Raw genomic sequence first — 17,572 nt, 5'->3', positions numbered from 1 at the left:
CAGGAGTAAGAAAAAGTTGATCTATAAATCCCCTTCATTCTGTTTGCCCTCCAAACTGAAAATTCATAGCATTTAGCAGGCAGTTAATTTTTTTTTTTAATGAAAACAAAATTATTTCATTATTGCAAGCTATATTTCTTCTGGAACTTCAGATATTAGACATATCCCCCTAGGACCGATAGCAGCCATTTAGATTTATATTTTCATGAGGAGTATTAGAATTTTCTTATACTGTGAAAATTTTTCTTGGGGATTTGAGTAATGAATTTTCCTTCCTCTAGCTCACTTCCGTCAAGTAGACTGATCAGAATCCTTCGAATGTCTGATCCTGAACGAGGACAGATGACACTGCCTTTCCGACCTGTGACTCAAGAGGAAGAAGAAAATCAAAGCTGATGGGTCCTCATGTTGAAAGCTTTGTAAAGGGAGATGAATTCAGGACTATCTGATGTAATAAAATGAAACTGAAGATATTCTAAGATAAAAGATTCCTTGATATAGCTGGCCACAGTAAAACATGTAAATATGCCTAGCAAACCAGCTACAGCCAGCAGTTTAAGATTACTATTACTTCACTCTGAGAAAATCAGTTTCATAGCACTGGTTTTAAGTCTTCAGTTTGCTTACTCCTGTTTTATTTTTAACCATCTACTTTTATAGATTATTTTTCAGAAGTAAAGTTTTGTACATATGTACGTGTACATATTTGTTTTGTTTGGGTTCATTTCTATAGAATTTGTAAGAAGCAAAATAAATGTTTTGATCCCCTGATTTTACTTAGTCTGCTTTTCATGGATATGACATTTTCGTCACAGCAGAGTCATAGCAGGTGGGGTGCACAGTCCATCCATGGACGGGGACCAGTTTTTAGTGGATTCATTATCTGATCTCCGCTTGCTATTTAGGAGGGACTTACACAAAACTCTAAAAACTTTGGTCTGAATCCCTGCACAGGTCATTTTTAACACTGGACGTAAAACCCCAGGTTTGGACTGTACTTACAATTCCTGTATTTCACCAGATTTAAGATGCTGTCTGTTTCTGCAACCCTTCTGTGGGGCATGAAGCATCCCCAGTTCTGACACAGTGTCTGTCCCTCAGCCCTTAGCTGTCGTCCACTTGGCCTGTGTCAGAACTGGATCACGACAGATTCCTGCACCCCGATGTGCCGTGTGCTTGCCTGGTTTAAAATCCTTCAGTTTTCAGTCCAGGGGTGAGCAAGGCCTGGATCAGCTAAGAAAGGACACAGGCCAAAGGGGCTGCAGACCAGGCTGGGGAGAAGGGCTGGGGAAACTGTGGGGACAGTGGCCCCCGCTGGAGAAGGAAAGTAGCCAGGAGCCAAAGGCCATCTTGTTGATGGTGAGCTGACATCACTTAGAAGGCACATCCTGATCAGAGAGTTGTTCAAAGAGGTGCTTCTTAGAATGATAAAATACAGTCTATTGTAAGAAATGGTATTTATGAACTTAAAAAAAACATGGCTAGGACTCCTGCCTTTATTCTCTCTGTTTGATACTAGAATTAGTGCTGAACTTTTTAAAAAGACATGGATGTACAACAAGAAGCATTCTCTGTATTGCTAGCCATAAATATTTATGGAATTGGAAAGGAGGTATTTTAAGAAAAAGGGCAGTATTTTAAAAGCAGCAGCACTTCTGTAGTTACTGAGGAAAACTGGATTTTGTCTTTTATTTTGGTGGGAGTTTAATTTAGTCTTAAATTGAGATCAGTTGGCAAATGAGAAGGCCAAAACTTGTGCTCTTCTAATCTAAGAATTTAAAGAAAGATAAATGCATATTTTAAACATCCTTCACTAACCATACAAAGTTTGATTTTTTTAAAGTCACATTTATAAACCATTTCTATCAAAACTTTTAATATGCATGTGCTTTTTCAAATAAAAATTAGAATATAGTGCATAAACCTATATTAGTTATATTAATCCAATGTCTGAGTTTTTGTGTTGGGTTTTAATTTTTTTATTATTATTTTTTATATTTTATTTGTTTTTAGAGGGAAAAGGAGGGAGAAAGACAGGGAAAGAAACATAAATGTGTGGTTGCCGCTCACGTTCCCCAACAAGGGAGCTGGCCAGCAGCCCAGGCATGTGCCCTGACCGAGAATTGAACTAGCGACTTTTTGTTTGCAGGCCAGTGCTCAATCCACTGAGCCACACCTGCCGGGGCTGAATGTTCTTAATATAGAATGGGAAATACAATCTTCAGGAATCCATGCATCTCTTACTAAGGCAAAGATTATTCATTGCTTTCACCTCACAAAGTTTTGGTTTTACCTATCATAATGGAAATTATCTTTAGCTAACCTAATAGTAACATTAAAATTAAAGAAAAAAGGAAATTGTTCTTTTAAAATGTGTAACTTCTAAAAATACAGTTTTTTATGTGTTGAGTGACTTCAGTACATAAGACAGTTGACTCCTCACCCCATAGTTCATCATGAGCACAGCTGTGACTGAACTCAGTAACAAAGTCCCAAAGATGAGGAAGAAATACTTCTTTAGCCTCTTAAATCCTACCTTCTCAAACCTTTGGGGTGGACATGATTAAAATCATTCTTAAAATGACAAATGTGATGAGTTTTAGTAAACCAAGATGTGTAGACAGTACAGTTAGACTGATAACACTGAAAATTCAGGCATTGATGCTTTCCTAAATATTTCCCAAATTTCACTTTTGCCTTCCTTCCGTTCTGTAGACCTCTTTTTGTGTCTTCATAATGCCTGGACTCTATGTGGAAACCAAAAGGCTTCCATTCTGGGTCAGAAACTATTGGCTGGGCCTCAGGAACTGGAACAGAAATGCTTCCGACTACGCTGAAAACCCAGTGACCCAGAGTGTCTGATGGAAGAAAGTCTGAGTACAAATCAGGTGTGGTACAAATTAGTACAATTGTTTATGTCCTGCGTCAATAACTTTCCGGTTATATTCATGACTCGTTTATGTCCACACAGGTGCCTATGCTTTGACCAACTCATGTTTTCAGGAAAATTGGTTTGAAATTCAACAGTTCTAAAAGTTTAAACAGTTAACTGATATATCATAACTTGAGTAAATGACCGTGGACTTGAAGAGATAAAAATATTATAGGAATAGGTTTTGTTCTTTAGGGAGGTACCAATGTGGATATAAATTAGCTGTTTGAGTCAGTGAATGCATTTTTTTCCTAATTATATATAATGTTTATACCTAACCTATTAAATTTCGCTAGGCGTCTGGATAGAGTCCATAGGAACGAAGGAGGCCTGAAACTACTTACCACCTGGCAAGCTTACAAGGGCTTTTGTTGCCTACCTTTTCTCTAGTTTAAGAATGTAGAGATTAATTCGTTAAAAAACAGTTAAGTTCCTGCCATTTGCTGGCAACTCTTTTAAGCACTGGGAATACTACAGTGAGTAATATACTACACCTGCCCTCAAGGGGCTTACAGTCTAGTTAGGGAATCAACACCAGATATAATTTCAGATAATGGTAATTGCTGTGAAGAGTAATACACGGTAAGGAGTTGAAAGTTGAGAGAAGTGGTATTTTGTTAGTCTTTGCAGAAGGTGATTTAAGCATAGGTCTAAAATGAGAGAGAGAAAGCGCTCCGGGCAGAGGCCTTAGGGTGAGAATGAGCTTCCTGTTCAGGAATCAAGGCCAGTCCTGACCTCGAGAGCGAAGGGGATGCTGGGTTGGAGGCTGCGTTTCAGAGGTCGGCAGGAAGGAGCGAGGTCGTTGGAGCCCTAAGCACATTCTCCGACCTGGCCCGAGTAAGCGTTTACAAGACTCCTCTGGCTGGTGTGCGAATAGGCAAGGAGTGGGTGGCCAACACGGGAAGAGCCAGCGACGGGGAGGCTTCTGCAGTGGTCCAGGGAAGAGGCCGTGGTGACCTGGGCTAAAGCACTGCAGACAGAGGCATTCAGATTTGAAATGTGGACGCAGTGGGACTTTCTGATGAGAGCACAGTGGAGTTGGGAGAGGACTCAAGGATAATTGGCTCGGCGCCTAAAAACCTGGATGGAAGAGAGTGCCCTTCATAGGGACAGGGAAGGTGCGGAGGGGCGAACGCACTGGTACTTGGTGCGGAGCTCTGTTGGTTACTACATCTCTGCTACTCAAGAAGTAGAAGTACCAAGAGAAAAGTAAATCCAAACCACGTGACACTGGCTGGAAGGACCTTGAAGAGGGTTAGATTCGTGAACACATGAATCTTAAGAACCTTCAGGAGAGTGTTAGCCAAAAGGTAATGGATCCCAAGGATGCTTTTGGTGAGGGCTAAAAGGAAGGAAGGAAACGCAACTGGACGTGGGAGAAATGGGCCCCTTGTTATGGAGGGGTGGAAAGTTTGGTAAACGATATCATGGCCATGTGAAAATAGGAAATGGACTTAATACGCTGGTGATCTCTGAAGAAATTGACAGAATATGAGCGGTGCCTCCTGGCCTCTTGCTGCTATGACACAACGTGAGAGGGGAGAGACGAACGAAAGAAGAAGCCGTTACATATAAGAGCCAGGACTGTGCCTTATTTGCAGACTCTTTCGGATGACAACTGATTTTCAAATTACGAAGTGGCTTCTGTGCAAACAAATCAAATCAGGGTAGGACTGAGATCCTTCACTAGGACCTCAGAAAGGACCTTTTCAGACAGACAGGAGGGCCGCCACGCTGTGAGGAAGCACACACTAGCCCACGCCGCGGAGCCCTGAGAATACAGAAGAAGGGAGACCCAACGAGCCCCCAGCTGCTCCAGTTCCCCACCTCAGCTCAGGCTACTGCTATATGACTGCAGCTGCCTGAGAGGCCGCAAGCCAGAAGCCGTCACATGAATCCCTCTCAATTTCCTAATTCACAGAAGTCATGGGAAGTAATAAAATGATTGTATCTGTTTTAAGTCACTTAAGTTTTGGGGATGAATTGTTGTGAAGCAGTAATAACTAAATGATCCCCGTTACCACCCTGTCCCAGGAAACCGTTATGATGCGGTATTTGCTTTTTTTAATTTTACATGACTGTGATGTTCTTCCGTGAGAGTGTATTTTTCACTTTCATTTATAAGATACTGGGCAATAGATTTTATTGTTTTTCTTGCCGTTCAGTATTTTCAAAGTATATCCATGTTGCTGTGTGTACAACAGTGTGTTGTCCCTCGCTGAGATGTAGTATGCCTGCAGTTCCCACACCACAGAGCGGTCACGGACATCCTGGGACACGTCGTCCCCCCGTGGCCCTCTGCGAGACCTTCTTGGGGCAGTGTACCAGGAGTGGGGGTGCTGGGGCAGAGGGCGAGAGAGCGTAAGTTCACTTGTTGGGACCACGTTCTGCCTGACCGCTCTCTAGCATCACTGTGCCAGTCCTCATTCCGGAGCCATGAGGACCGGAACAAGCAAAGACCAATGTGCTCACTTGCTGGCCCGATTTCTACATTTTAGTTATAAAAAGAACTGGTTTGTTTGCTGGAGGGTTTTTTCCCTTAAGTGTCTGAAATACCTGCAAGGCCCACTTCCTTCATATTCAGGTCTTCCTTCAAATGCCACCTAACCACCCAGTGGCAGGCAGCACCACTGCTCCCCATCCCTCCTAGCTTGCGGAGCTCTTTCTTTCTGTTCTTACAATTGCACACGTGTGTGTGTGTACTTATTGTCTGTCAGTAATGCTGGGCCCATAGTAGGTCCATGAGGATTTCTGTGACTGCATTGCCCGGAGCCTGACTTAGCTGAGGGCTGTTCCCAGGAGCTCACTCAGCTCCTCGCTTCGGTCCACCCTCACTTAGGGGACAGGGTGCTGGGGGACAGTGGGCCTTTCCAGCTCTCTGTGCTCCCACTTAGGACTCACCTAGCTCAGGGGTTCAGGGTGCCAGGACATTCTGGTAACCCTTGGGACTGTTCTCTCCAGGGCAGAAGTTTGCTGGGGTCCTGTCTGTGAGCAGTTTGCTTGCTCAGTTTCTGTTGAGCGGACAAATGGAATTTTTAGACCTTGATCTCTGGTCTTAGTTAATGATCCCGAGGCAGACAAAACAAGAGTATTTAGAAAAAAGTGCTCAATAAAAAATGAATCATATAGCACCGTGCTGTCTGATATATAATAGCTACCTGTGCCAGATTAAAGTGAATTAATTAAAACGAGAAACAGTCCCTCAGTCACACTGACCACACGTAGCTGGTGCAGACACTCACGTTTCCTTCACCATCAAAAGCCCTGGTGGACAGTACTGTGCAAAGAAACAGCTGCTCTAGGCATGCTCAGAAAAGGGAGACCTACCTTTAGAGTTTTGGGTGGCATCTCTTCTTCCTTCCTCCAAGTTAAAAAGGTCCGAGTGTTGCTCCCTCACGAAAAAGAACCACTAGTGTGCTTTGGATTTGTCCTTCAGGCTTTTTCTGGAGGACACTCCCCAGCCCACTGAATGTGTCCTCAGCCTGGTCGTGCAGAACATGACGTGTCCTTAGCTCTGCAGTGACACTGAGATACAATTTATTTTCACGTCACAGCACGTTTTGAGAATGCGAAAAGGTGTATGTTTTCTGTAAACTTAACATGCCATATGAATTGTCCCTCTTTCGAGGACCAGGGTGACATTGCAAGGTCACATTTTCCCCGTTGTTGTCATTCGTTCTTCGAGTTGTTGGTGTAACGGTAGATTTGGTAAGTTATTGTTAGCTGGCCGGTGATAACTATGAACATCTGTTTCAAATTCAGAATTAAGAAATAAGAATTGAGGGAAAAAGTCAAATGTTATAAATTTATTTGGGACATCTTTTGCCACCTCTTCGGAAGCCTTTGAAAATTCAAGCAGAAATCAATACACTTTCATCTTTTTTTTTTTTTTTTTTACTTTCAATAAATAATATCTTCGTGTGTATGTATATATAGATAGATCTACTTAATTAATGAGTCATCTAGCAGGACTTTTAAGTTTTATATTGCATTAATTCCAAAACAGCTCTTTCCAGATTGGGAGGATGCAGATGAGGTACGTTAAGGCAAACCTAGACGGCATGCAAATGTCGTACATTTAGTCACTGGTAATACAAGCTCTTGGGTGTGGACCACACGGAGGAGCCTTGACCCCTCTGTGTCTGTCCAGTACTATTTTACAGGAGAATGGTGACACACTTATAATTAATTGTTACGGTGCCATGGGGGGGGGGTCTCAGTGCCACCAACATTGTGGAATCAAGGAGACACAAGCATTAGCAAAACAGGAACAAGAAATCATATAACTCTTTGCAGCACATTACTGGCTTTGGAGAAGGAGGGCTGATTATGAAATAATGTTACACGTATCACATTGTGGCAGGTTGTTTGTTGGTTTTATAATATACGCTTTTGAAAATTCATTAGCAAATGACATTCTCATGCACACAAGTGTTTCAAACACAAGAAGCAAGTCCATGTATAGGAAGTCCAAGCAATATCTTTGTGTGTGTGTGTGTGTGTGTGTGTGTGTGTGTGTGTGTGTGTGTGAATAGCTGCAGACTGAATGGAACATTGAGACTTCTGTGCGGTCCATAGCGTTGACCTCCGTTCATTTCTGAATGTCACACTGCAGAAGTAATACAATGGAAGGGTCGCTCTTGGCAGCTTCTTTGAATTCATCCAGTGTAATCTGGTCATCTTTGTTCTTATCCATCTTGCTGAAAATCTTGTCGACTCGCTGCTCGGGCGTGAGGCCGTCTTCATTCATTTTCATCATGATCACAGTACCCACCATTTTGTAGATGGCCTGAGGAAAACAAGAAGCAGACCATAAAGTTCTCCTGGGATGGGATAAGGAATTTCAGTTTATGTCAAAGGACTCCTGAAGTGGTTTTAAATAAGAGAATGACATAATCATATATGTGTGAGTCTCACGACCAATTGGGTAGAGCAGGATTTTGGATGATTGCCAGGTTTCTGGCTGAAGGGAGTGGGTAGAAAGAGTAGCTTAGCGGTGAGATCAAGAATCATGGGTTAGGAACGTGATTCCTGCTTCGGAGGAAAATGATGGCTTCCGCTTTAAACACTCTGAGTTTGAGGTGCAGATGATAAGTCAGCAAGTTCCAGCCAGCCCTCGAGGATTTAGGAAAAGATGGAGTGTGGTCTCCCCTGCTCAGGAACTTACAATCTGTATAGATGATCAAGCAAGAGGGACCACTAAAATTTAGCCCTGAAAAAGTTTGTGTAAGGAGAGCTATGGATTAGGTACTATGTTCATAAACTAAAGACCAGAGCAAGAAGATTCCAACCGTCCCATTAATCATACACAGTTCTCGATGTGGGAACTTCCTGGGGAGAAACAACCCCCCCACCGGCCCCCCCAGGAAAGTGCCTTAGAAATAAATGCCCACCGAGCAAAGACTTGCAGGTAAACATTCATAGCAACGTGATTCATAGCAAAGAACTGGAACCAACTGGTGAACCGATGAACAAATATGACATACGTATACACCTGAATACTATGTTAGCGATAACAAGGAGTGTAATGAATCCTGCAGCATCGATAAAAAAAGGGAGCCAGACACAAGAGGCCACACACTTCTATGGTTGGATTCCATTTACATGACACGTCCAGGAAGACAAACCCACAGAGACCAGGCAGACCAGCAGTTTACTGAGTCTGGGGGTGGGGACGGGCAGGTGGGCAAGGGGATCTTCCGGAGGAAGGAAAATGTTCTAAAACTGGATTGTGGTGATGGTCGCGCACTGTGCTAAGTTTGCCAAAAATTATTTCATTGTGCAGTCCAAGCGGGTGGATTTATGGGCTGTAAATTTTGACTCTAGAGTATTTTTTAAAAATGCAAGTCGGAGGGGCCACATTGACAGCATCTTATGCCCACGGGGGGTGGGGGCGCAGTTGGAGCAGGCGGGCGATTTCCGGCAGAGCAGAGCTCAGCCGCGGGGGAAGAAACTGAGTCCCGAGAACATCCCTCACGCCTAGTACGCTTACGTTTGTGGCAGACCTTACAGGGTGCCAGTGGCTGGTTAACACGCTGATTTTCTGCTGATGGCGCCCGTGGGGGGGGGGGGGGGCGGGGCTAGGAGAAGTCAAGGGCTGGCGTGTCACTAGCAGGGATCCCGAGGGAAGAAGACAAGCCGCCGTAGGCCTACGCCCAGGAAGCTGGCCGCAGCCGCGGGGGTCTGCCTTCTGCGGCCCACGGCCCAGGTCCCAACGGCCCCCCCGAGCGCCGCCGCTCACCCACCTCAATGATCTCCAGCATCTCCACGCGGGTGATCTTGCCGTCGCCGTCCAGGTCGTACATGTTGAAGGCCCAGTTCAGCTTCTGCTCGAAGCTGCCCCTGGAGGTGATGGACAGGGCGCAGATGAACTCTCGGAAGTCGATGGTGCCGTCCCCGTTCTTGTCGAAGGTGCGGAAGGCGTGCTGGGCAAACTTGGAGGCGTCGCCGTAGGGGAAGAACTACAAAGCAGAACACACACACGTTCAGGTGTGGGCAGGGAAAGAATCACAGGCCCCGGTCTGCGCTGAGGTCTGAGCCAGGACAGAAGGAAAGGCCACAGCACGTGGGTGGGCTCAAGGCAACGTCAGAGGGGCCGTGACAGGCTCTCCTGCGTGACTGCCGTTTGGCCCAGCGCTCAAGGCCAAGGGCAGGCACAGGGAGTCAGTCCGCCTCTCCATGTGACCTCGCTCACAAGCATCCTTGCTGCTTCCTGTGGGCAAGATGGTGACACACAGCTTTCGAGTGGGTGGGGCCTGGGTGCAGGTAGCCAGCTGGCATCCCTCGTCCGTGGCCTCTCCGCTCACTCCCACAAGGACAAAGACCAGGGCAGGGAGCAGACCTCTCTCCCTATGTGGGGTGGTGCTCCAGGAACCCCCACATTTCTCTCGATGAGAAAATCTGGGTCCACTGCCCCCGAGGAGCCAGAGCGAGATTGCCCGGACCTGGTTCCTTCTGCCACCAGCTGCCTGTCCCCAGCCTGCTGTCATCTCGGGGTGAGGCTCAGCATCCGACTTCTTTTTACAGGGGCTTTTCTTTTGTAGAGCAGACATTTAAAAGCCATTAAAAATAGAACTTGACTGGGCTCCCTTTTGAGAGATATAAAGAGGTTTCTTCTCGGAGCCATGAGTGGGCAAGGGTGTCGGGGAGAAAATAGATGCAGAAGGAGAAAACAGCACAGACCTCGAGAAGCCAGGCCGTGCAGAATGAGGCGGCGGCCTTCGCCCCCTGCGTGTCTCAGGCAGTTGCAAATGGCAGGACTCTGATGCCCGATTCTCTGTCTGCCCCAGCAAAGCTAAAGGACATTTTCCAGGTGGAGGATAGAAAAGAAGCAGATAAACCTCAAAACACCATCCCCCTCGCCCCAGTAACCACGTTATTTTAAAGCAGAGCAGGTGTGTATGTGTTTCTGGATGAGTAGATCCAGCAAATACGAAGTTCAAAGCATATTCCTGAGGATGTCACTGGTATTCTTGTTCCTTTGTGAGTTTTGCCACCTGCTAGTGGGACAGGCCAGCCCTCCCAACTCGGGGCTGTCTCCCTTCGGGTCCCTGTTTCTCTTTCTCGCTGTATGTCCTGACCTGGGACCCGCTGCCCACTCCTTCCACACCCGGAAGCACACCGGAAGGTAGAAGATTTCCCTCCAGAGACACAATGTGCTTTTCCAGGTCAGGACCCCATGCATGGGGCCCAGAGAAGGAACCAACATTGCGGGGGGGTGGGGGGGGGTGGGAGGGGGGAATCCAGTTTAGGCTGGAACTTCAGTAGCAGCCTCTTCCAGACACCAAGGTCCGCTCTGGTTACTGCCACTGTGCCACAAAACACCCCACAATTTAGTGGCAAAGACAACAACAATCATTGTATTAATGTCACAAAACAAAAAGTTGAGAATCTTTTTTTTTTTTTCCTCCACCAAACAACTTCTCTTTCTATGGTTGTGATGGGTAATTTTCTCCCTTGGTCCCTCATTCCCTAAACATATCATATTTCTGCTATCCTTCATTTTGCCTTATCCATCAAAGTCCATTGGGACCATTATCTTTGCAGGCCCTGTCTTCAGTGCTGGGAGTACAGAGATCAGGACCTCACGTTTAATGGGGGAGCCCAACGTGAAATGAACAACAGTCATATTATTGGGTAAGAGCTAGAACCCAGAAGTGGCCAAAGTCTTCCTGAAGCTCAGGCGTGGTTTCAAGGAGGGGCATTATGAAGGGAAGAGGCTGCTTCTTCCACCTGCTCAACAGGTGCCCCCTCCTCATAACCCTCAGGAGCTTAGGCACCTGACCACATGTTGCCAGAGGCTGAGTTTTAAACAAAGCAATTTCAACTTGAAAATTTCTAAATAGGTAAATTTGAGCCTCATGTGGTCTGGACTCTATTTCACTCACATTTCTGACAACAAATGTGTGGAGTTTCTTTTCCCTGTCACAACCACCTACTCTCCAACTCTCTGGACACCAACTAGTTGCCCAATAATTTGATTCAATTCTGACACCAACTGCTGAGGCCACAGACCCCCCAGGTCAAGGGCATGGCCCCACAAGACTGCCCCCACTTGAAGTGTCAGTCACAAGTGCCAGGTTGCCACCTCGACCTCTGATAGACCTGCTGTAAAGATGGGGGACCTGTCAACCCCCTCCTTTGACAATGTGCTAGAATGACTCACAGAATTCGGAAAAGCACTTATTTACTATTACCAGTGTGTCGTAAAGGTATGAAGGAGGCGACTCAAGAACAGTCCGACAGGAGCAATGCACACGACAGGTATGGGGGATGGTGTGTGGAGCTTCCACGTCCTCTCTGGGCACCCCACCCTCCCGGCAGCTCCAGGATCCTAGAGTTTACGGGGTTCTATGGAATTGCATTACATACGCATGGTGGAGTCAAACACTGGCCATGGGGATGGCCTTCAATCTCCAGTGCCTCTTCCCTCCCTGGGGGTCTGGGGTGGGCTTGAGAGTTCCCACCCTCTAATCCAGCTTTGGTCTTTCCCTGACCAGCCCCCATCAGGGGGTTATCTAGGGGCCCCCAGCCATGGATCATCTCGTTAACATACAAAAGACACTGTTATCACTCCAGAGATTCCAAGAATCTGAGAAGCTTTAGTGGCAGGATCTGGGACCAAGGCCAAATAGGAACTTAGTATAGCACAGTGTCATCTGTGAATAGTGCATGTGTGGTCTCCATCTCCTGCTGGGCAGGTGGTGTTTGCCGCTGTGCCCATGGGGCCAGGGATCTTGGGTGGAGCTGGTACGTGTGGAAGAGCAGGGCGGATCAGGCCCCTCTGCTGATCCTGGGTCTCCTTGGGGCTGTTTTCCTGCCAGCCTTTCCCCTGGCACTGCTGTGAGACCGTTGGCTGTTCTTTTTCTCCATCCGTGAGGGTTTCTGGCCCCGTAAGGCTTTACCTCTCTTATCTCTCACAGTATGTTTTTAAGCTAAGGGATATCTGACAGCTTTATCTAAAAATAGCCGGGTACTTTAGGTCAGTAGATTAAAAATTAATCTAGTCTGGAAATCCTTGAGAAAGAAATCAATGGTAAATGTTGAGCTATAAAAGTTACATACGCCTTTCAGAAGGTCTAATTACTGACTTGTATAGCCAGTGTGTTTGTGTCGGAAGAACTGAGTGCACGAGAGCCCTCAAACGTCTGGGGGGGCTGCTTCCTTTAGAAGAGTCATCCTTCATGATCTGAGTGCTCTGAGCTTTCCCCATCAGGGGAATGCTCCTTTTTTTGATGAAATAATTTAGCTTTGGCTGGATCACCACAGAAAAATGAAGCCACGCTCCCTTCGGCCTCTGCAGGAAGTGATCATATTCACTTCTCTTGGGGGAAAACAGTACCTAGAAGTAAAAGTTTTTCTTTTTTCTTTTTTGCATGTTGTTGCTTAAAATGTGTTTATTTTTGTTTTTGTTTTTTTCTATAAAGTCAATGCACTTTGCTTCCACACCTGTATTAAATGTTGCTGCGAAAATAATTTTTGGTGATATTAGTAGTCAACAAATCTTTTAATATAATAGATAAGAGAATCTGGAGGTTGGAAAATTACATATATGTAATTATACATACTTTACTAATGTCTTAGTGTTCTAGTTCAGGTTGCTAAAACAAACTCACAGACCGGGTGGCTTAGGAACAACAAAAATTAGTTCTCATAGTTCTCGAGGCTGGAAGTCCAAGATGAGGGTGTCAGCATGGTCAGGTTCCAGTGAGCGTCCTCTCCTGGGTTACAGACAACTCACGTCTCTCTCGTTCCTCTGCTTTATGCCCCTGTGTCCTGATTGTGTCCCTAGGTGTCACCAAACATGCCCCTTGCTTTCATGCTTCACATGCCTCCCCTCTGTCACCCCATGTCATCTTGGCCAACCAAGAAATCCCATCTTTTCTTTACGTCCAGCTCAAATGCTCCACCACCATGAAGCTTCCAGATTGGAGCAAATCTCCCCTTCTGCTTGGTCGGTGCTTCACTTATTTAGATGAATCTTTTCAAACCCTCTGCCTTAGACTGTGGTAAGTCCTACCCTTATCTCTGCTCCTCTGGCCTGTGTGACAGTCTGCTCATCTCTGCGCCCCACCCTCACCCCAGCCCTTCCCTTAGGGCCTCTCAAGGAGAAGCTCCATGAACTCCTGGTGAGGCAGGGTCTCGATTTGTCTGTGTGTCGCTTCTGTGAGCAGCTCGCTTTCATCTGTGAAGTGGGAATGTTGCAGTAACTGAATGCATTCATGTGCCTACGAGGCAAGAGAAGGGTTTTCACTACAACTGAATGGTATTGAGGAATATTAAAATACTCATTATTAAAATGTCAACTCTTGTATTCCTAGAATTCCCTATATGGCTTCACTGCTCTATTTTTCTCCAAAAAGCTGACCACCATACAACATATTTTCATTACTTACTCATTGTCTTTCTTTCTCCATTAGAAATGTCAATTCCAGAAGTGCAGAGAGTCTTGGCTGCTATGCTATTTTGTTCAGTGCCTAATTGCTACATAGTAGGTGCTCAGTAATCACTTAGTGAATAAATGAGTGAACTAATTTCTTTTTGAGCTGTTCTTCCTAAATAATTGTATTTTGTAGTTGCAACCAATCGCACATTCAGCATCTCCTAGAATCCTCAAGATGACCCAAGGGGATGGTTTGGTTCTTAGCTCTTACTTAGTAACAGAGAGGCAAGTGTTTAGGACAGAGGTTTAGACCATCTGTCATTCCTACTTATTTAGTGGATTATGCATTTAATATCTATTACTGAACTAAAATTCCCAAAGTGCAAAGTCCATCTGCTCACTTATGTATCCATAGCCTATAGCACAGGTTCTGCAGACCAAAGGTGCTGAATACGATCTGGTTGAACGATCACGTGGAAGGACTGTTTGCAGGGCCAACTTGAGGGTAACAAACGCTGCTGCTGAGCACAGCTACCACTTATTGAGCATCTATTAGAGTCTAGCCAGCTCTGTCCAGCAGAACTTCGTGTGATGATGGAGTATCCTATAAACCACACAGTTCAGAATAATAGCCAGCAAGTCATGTGTTAACCACGGATTAGGTATGGGGAATAAAAGAGAAAATAAAAAAAATAAAAAAACCCACATAGAGTAATGAGGACAATAAGGGTCGTACCTCTTGAGATGTTACATGTGTGACATAAGAACTGAATGTTTTAATATTACTTAATTTACACATCAGTGTAGATAACCACATGCGGCTCCTGGGTTCTGTATTGACCAGTGTGATCTGTGCTATGTCATTAGCTCTCACAACACTCCTGTCAAACGGTTATCCTCAGCTCCATCTCACGGACCAGGAAACAGCACCCAGAAAGGCCCAGCAGACTCTTAATTCTCCTCCCACTGTGTCCGTCTGTGGCAACGGCCTGCTGAGAGTAGGAACGCACACAGCAGGTAAAGGGGGGAAGTTAGGGAGAGGTTTTTCTCCGCCTCATCATTTGTTGGCAAGCTTTCATGATTCCCACAGGGCGCTGGAGTGGGCTCGTTCTAAAACTTCCAATGCGTGTTATTTCCTGGAGTCCTTGGAGCGCAACCTCCCGCTGTGCCCTGCGTGCCGTGGGCGAGGAAACGAGGCTCAGGGCATGGCGGGGAGACGTTCCCGTCTGCCCCGCGGCAGAGGCAGGAACTGAACGCAGATAGGTCTGAGCATTTCTGCCACGTCTTGTTGTTTCTCTTAATCGAGTATTAGCTGAGGAAATAAACCTAATTCCACATTTGATGAAGAAAAAAAAAATTGTTGCATTATGTCATTGTTAACTTCTCTCGTCCCTAAAGCTTAAAATCCTCAGTCGGTATTTATCGCCCCCTTCTGGCATTGCATGTGTACTACAAAAAATTACTAAAATGCCCCCGAGGGGTACTTTTTTTTTTTTTTCATGACACATTAACATAACAAACACCTATTAAGCAGCAACTGTGTGTTAGCACGGCGTTAGGTGCTGAACAGAATAGAAAAAGACAAAGATTAGTGTACAGTTTGCTCCCACCACGGTACTCCTACTATGCAGGCTATTTTTCACCCCTGATCAGGAATGGGTTCGAGTCCGAAGCTTTCTGGGCTCACACAAGTCTGGACCACGCCCTCGTTCGGAACCAACCAACGTGCAGAAGAAAACCGGAGGAAATCCTTGCGCTCTGTCTCTCCCAGTAGGAGATTTTGCAGGAATTAACCAGCTCCCTCAGAGGACACTTCCCTAAAGACAGTGGACCCAAGCCCTGTATTTCTTTGGGACAATCTATCCAGCTGTGAATATTAAGAGGGGTAGTGAATGTGCCCCAGCCTTCCTGTGCTGAATATGCAGTCATTGTCCCCAAATGCTGGATCCCACGCAGGGTGGCCCAGAGGCTGTTCGGTGGCCGCATTAAGAAACAGCCTCAGAACCCTGTGCTCCATCCCTCAAAGTCTTCCCTCTGCACCATCCTGCTGCCCATAGGCCTCATCTTTCCAGAAATGGTTCTACCTTGCGGTTCCAACATTTAGACTCTCTCCATCTCCCCGAGCCTGCCTCACTCTTGACGGAGGATGCAGGTCCCCTAGAAGTTCCGTGGCCTGGCCCTCAGAGGCAGGGAGGGGTGCACAGGCCCAGCTGTGGCCCACTGTGACGGCCGACGTGCTGTGTCAGAGCGGGTGGCCTCGAGGCCCAGAGGAGGACAGTCTCTCCGGGCCTCGGTCCCCTGCCCCGCTCCTGGCTGATGTGGGGTGGCCCTAAGACCTCACAATAGATTTCTGCCCATTAATCAGCCTGACAGAGAGTCTGCAATGGGATCAAAGAACACAAGAGGACTCCTGGACGACTGCGAGCCTTGGGGAATGCCATCAGTGCTCAGGTCACCTCCGCGTCCTTTGTTCTCAAAGGTCAGAAGCCTATCCTCTCAGGCTGATGAACTCACAAATACAATCCCCTCCCCAAGGGCAGGATCTTCTTTCTTGCACCCCCAAAACATGGCTCCCATGCCTCTGAGCTCATTTGCCCTCACCTCTGCTGGGATTGATCAGAGGCTTCAGAAGCCTCTTGTGGACAACCTGGCTCAGTGCGCATGTCCTCAGGCCCCGCTACGAAGGCAGGAGTTGCCGTTCCCAAAGCCTATCAGGGAGCAAGGCCCTCTGGAGGATCACAGGCTTCCTCCGCTGGCTCTTCAAGAAGTTGAGGCCTTGAGGGCTGTTCTTATGGGTTAAGTAACTGGCATAAGGTGGTACCACTAAGGATGTGGGGCAGGCTGGAGTTCAAACTCAGCTCAGAGTATAGGATGGTGCCTCTCCCGCTCCTCGCAGTCCTGCCCAGGCTTCAACTCTGAGCTGCAATCCAACTCATCCATGGCACGGTCTGCAAGGTTCTGCCTCTGTTTGCCCATCAGTCCGCTTCCTCCTCCGCACACAGCACTCATCCTGCGCTCACTCCCTATCTCCGTCGTTGTCATCAGGGTTGAGCCATGCAGCAGGCACGTGGGGAGCAGGGCATACCCTCTAGGGACAAAAGGGGCATACATACCGCCCCTCACGCCAGTCCAGGCTCACCCCTCCTCTCCCAGCTGCAGGCTGTGCCCAGGGCAGGTGAAGGGGGGCTATGGCTCCCAGCTCCGTCTGTGGTCGCCACTGCTATGACGATGTGCTAATCAAGACCAAGGCCGAGGATTTCATTGCTGGACCTCAGTTGTGACCCAGCACAGCACAGATAGTTGGTATCCTCCCATTACACACACACACACACACGCGCGCGCGCGCCAGAGCTGTTGGAGTGTGGTGTCTGTCCTTAAAAGAAATCAGGACCCACCCAAGGCTGATGAGAGGCAGAGGTGGGATGGGAACCCAGTTCCATTTCACTGTGTGATGTTGGCTAAGTCAGGTAGCCCATCTGAGCCTTAGTTTCCTTATCCACAAAATGGGACAATAATAATGAATACCTGTGGCATAGAATTGTGAGATTAACCGGAGATGACAGATGCGGAGGCCCTCTGAGGCTCCAAGGACCTGTGCCCCTGGGTGTTGCAGGCCCTCCTCCTCTCCCCCTGACCCATCAAGTCTGCCCTGCTACATCCTATACCCTGAGGCTTACAGATGGCCCCTGGGAGAGCACATCCTGGGCTTCTGGCCAAGCTGGTGCCCTTGAGGATTAACTTGGTATTCAGTTTGGTTT

The 17,572-nt window shown here is 46.8% G+C and overlaps 2 protein-coding genes across 2 annotated transcripts in view; one reads left to right on the top strand and one right to left on the bottom strand.

Annotated features, from left to right (window-relative positions):
- SMC6 (structural maintenance of chromosomes 6) overlaps window positions 1-763 on the top strand; it is a 63,480-nt gene extending 62,717 nt beyond the window's left edge. Inside the window, exon 27 of the mRNA XM_090280937.1 lies at window positions 282-763. Coding sequence (XP_090137063.1) covers window positions 282-396 — 115 coding nt within the window. The 3' untranslated portion in view covers window positions 397-763. The remainder of the gene's footprint in view (window positions 1-281) is intronic.
- Window positions 764-6,723: 5,960 nt separating this feature from the next.
- Window positions 6,724-17,572, bottom strand: part of VSNL1 (visinin like 1) — an 81,626-nt gene continuing 70,777 nt past the window's right edge. The window contains exons 3-4 of the mRNA XM_090280936.1: window positions 9,178-9,393; window positions 6,724-7,721 (exon numbers count right to left, since the gene is read on the bottom strand). Coding sequence (XP_090137062.1) covers window positions 7,524-7,721; window positions 9,178-9,393 — 414 coding nt within the window. The 3' untranslated portion in view covers window positions 6,724-7,523. The remainder of the gene's footprint in view (window positions 7,722-9,177; window positions 9,394-17,572) is intronic.

The sequence above is a fragment of the Furipterus horrens genome, unplaced genomic scaffold, assembly GCF_987537825.1.
Source record: "Furipterus horrens unplaced genomic scaffold, mFurHor1.1.pri manual_scaffold_6, whole genome shotgun sequence".
Taxonomy (NCBI): Eukaryota; Metazoa; Chordata; class Mammalia; order Chiroptera; family Furipteridae; genus Furipterus; species Furipterus horrens.
This window is presented reverse-complemented; position numbering and strand designations above follow the sequence as displayed.